This window comes from Arachis ipaensis, chromosome B10, assembly GCF_000816755.2.
Source record: "Arachis ipaensis cultivar K30076 chromosome B10, Araip1.1, whole genome shotgun sequence".
NCBI lineage: Eukaryota > Viridiplantae > Streptophyta > Magnoliopsida > Fabales > Fabaceae > Arachis > Arachis ipaensis.
This window is the reverse complement of record NC_029794.2, coordinates 134,494,202-134,496,221: the sequence shown is the minus strand read 5'-3', so window position 1 is coordinate 134,496,221 and position 2,020 is coordinate 134,494,202. Positions and strand designations below refer to the sequence as shown.

At 30.3% G+C, this 2,020-nt stretch overlaps 1 protein-coding gene across 1 annotated transcript in view; it reads right to left on the bottom strand.

Moving 5' to 3' along the window:
• Nucleotides 56-2,020, bottom strand: part of LOC107621664 (NADPH:quinone oxidoreductase) — a 2,300-nt gene continuing 335 nt past the window's right edge. Inside the window, exons 2-3 of the mRNA XM_016323687.2 lie at nucleotides 1,765-1,959; nucleotides 56-554 (exon numbers count right to left, since the gene is read on the bottom strand). Of these exons, the coding sequence (XP_016179173.1) occupies nucleotides 256-554; nucleotides 1,765-1,959 (494 nt within the window). The 3' untranslated portion in view covers nucleotides 56-255. The remainder of the gene's footprint in view (nucleotides 555-1,764; nucleotides 1,960-2,020) is intronic.

Sequence of the window (2,020 nt, the reverse complement as noted above, 5' to 3'; positions counted from 1 at the left end):
ATACAATTATATATGAATTTTCACGGATTTTTAAATTTATAGCAGCACTACCAACTCAAAAATAATACAATTTTTAGAATCTCGAATATAATTGAATGCATTATCCTTGGTAGTTGAAGTTTGCACCAAGCTAAGGAGGACGAAAAAAAAAATTACAAGTTTAATGATGAGTGGAATTTAATTGATGAACATAGTGTTGTTTTCTCCACCCTTTTTATTTATGCTTGTTTGTGTTGTTACCCTTATAGCAAGTTATTAACACTTGCCTTGAAGTCTCATCGTAAAAGCTTGCAAGGACAAAAGAATTTCCTTAAGATCCTCCTTCGTATCGGAATCAACTAAGTCGCCGTCGACGTTGAACTTCCCCGGTGGCCGGTGAGCATTCATGTAGAACTCCGGTTTGTTGATGAAATGGAGATCAAGGACCACTCCGATTTGCCGGAGATGGTACTGCGCTCTTCTCCCGCCACCCACGGCGCTTACGGCGGCCGCCGCTTTTCCTGCCCATACATTTGGTGGTCTTGATCCCCAGTCTAGTGCATTCTTCACAATTGCTAATACCATAAACACAAATAATGGCAGTTAGTAAATAAATTATCTTTGAATCTTTGATGATTTCCTTTGTAAACACATAATAATAGTGTATTTTAATGGTAAAAACTCACGTATAGTTATCTTAGTTAAAAACTTTTAAATAATTTGATATATTTGATTCAAGTGTTATTTAATGACTTTTAAATTTGTAACTTCACATGAATACAACTGCATATAAATATTCACTTAATTTGATTTAAAATAGTTGTCAATTTTAGTATGGATAATGTGACATTAGTTTTTCGATTTTGTTAGGTAGACAATGACTTTCGTAAATAATGTGAACAATAAGTTTTAAAATTGACCTAATAAAATAAAAACACACTATACCCCTACAAAAATCACAAGTGAAAAAGAGATATTACTGTATGTATAATTGTATTGTTCACCGTCCTTATACTTTTCCTTAATTTTTTTATATTGTGATAATTCAATAAAAATTAATTCCATTATGTTTCATTTATACAATGTTATTTATTCTTATAATTTTAAGTATTATCAAGATATATTCTTTCTTTTTTCACTTGTACCTCTATTCATTAGTGTTTTGTATACCTAGTATATATATGCACAAAATATTTAACATTACTTTAAATATTTTAAAAGATAGGTTTTTATTAGGTAAAAACTCAGGTGAAGTTGACTTCATGTGAAGTTGATATTTGAGAGCCGTTAGATAAAAATTTAGTCAAATCAGTCAAATTATCTAACGAACTCTCAGATATCAATTTCATATGAAGTCGTCTGCACCTGAGTTTTCACTTTTTTATTAATATGTTTCTTTTTTTAAAAAATATATATGAGTTATATTTGTCTACAAAAGAGCTAATAGTAGATAATCTTAAGAATGAAATGGCAGTAACATTATCCATGTCATGTCTAATATATATATCCACTATAATTAAGATATTATTATCCTTATGATTACGGAAAAAGAAAAATTGATTATATTAGAAATTAATATCAGGTTACATGCATAATTATATTAAGATGTCCAGTTAACAGTACAAAAGAACAAGAAAATTGCGTGAATAATCAGAGTATAATAATTTCTATATTATTGTTATTTAATCATAATGTTTGTATTTCTCTCTTTCAAGATATTAGATTATTAAATCAAATATTTTTGTGGTGAGAATTGAAGAAGAATTAGAAAAATAAAATTCTTACGAGTGACAGAGTAGTTGTAATCAGGGGAAGCAAAGAGACAGCAATCGGCTTCTAGAATCTTCTGCCGGAACTCTTCAACTTCTGCCGGAAACCTCCCGTCCACTTCAAGATCGGTGTTTAGCATCGGCAGCGCCGCCGTCTCCACGTATTCCACGTGGAGTCCTTCAATTTGCTCCTTACTTAATTCTATCGCTGTATTATGATATGATATCAGAATTTTTATGACAGAAATATTAAAAATTAGATCATTAAAGAC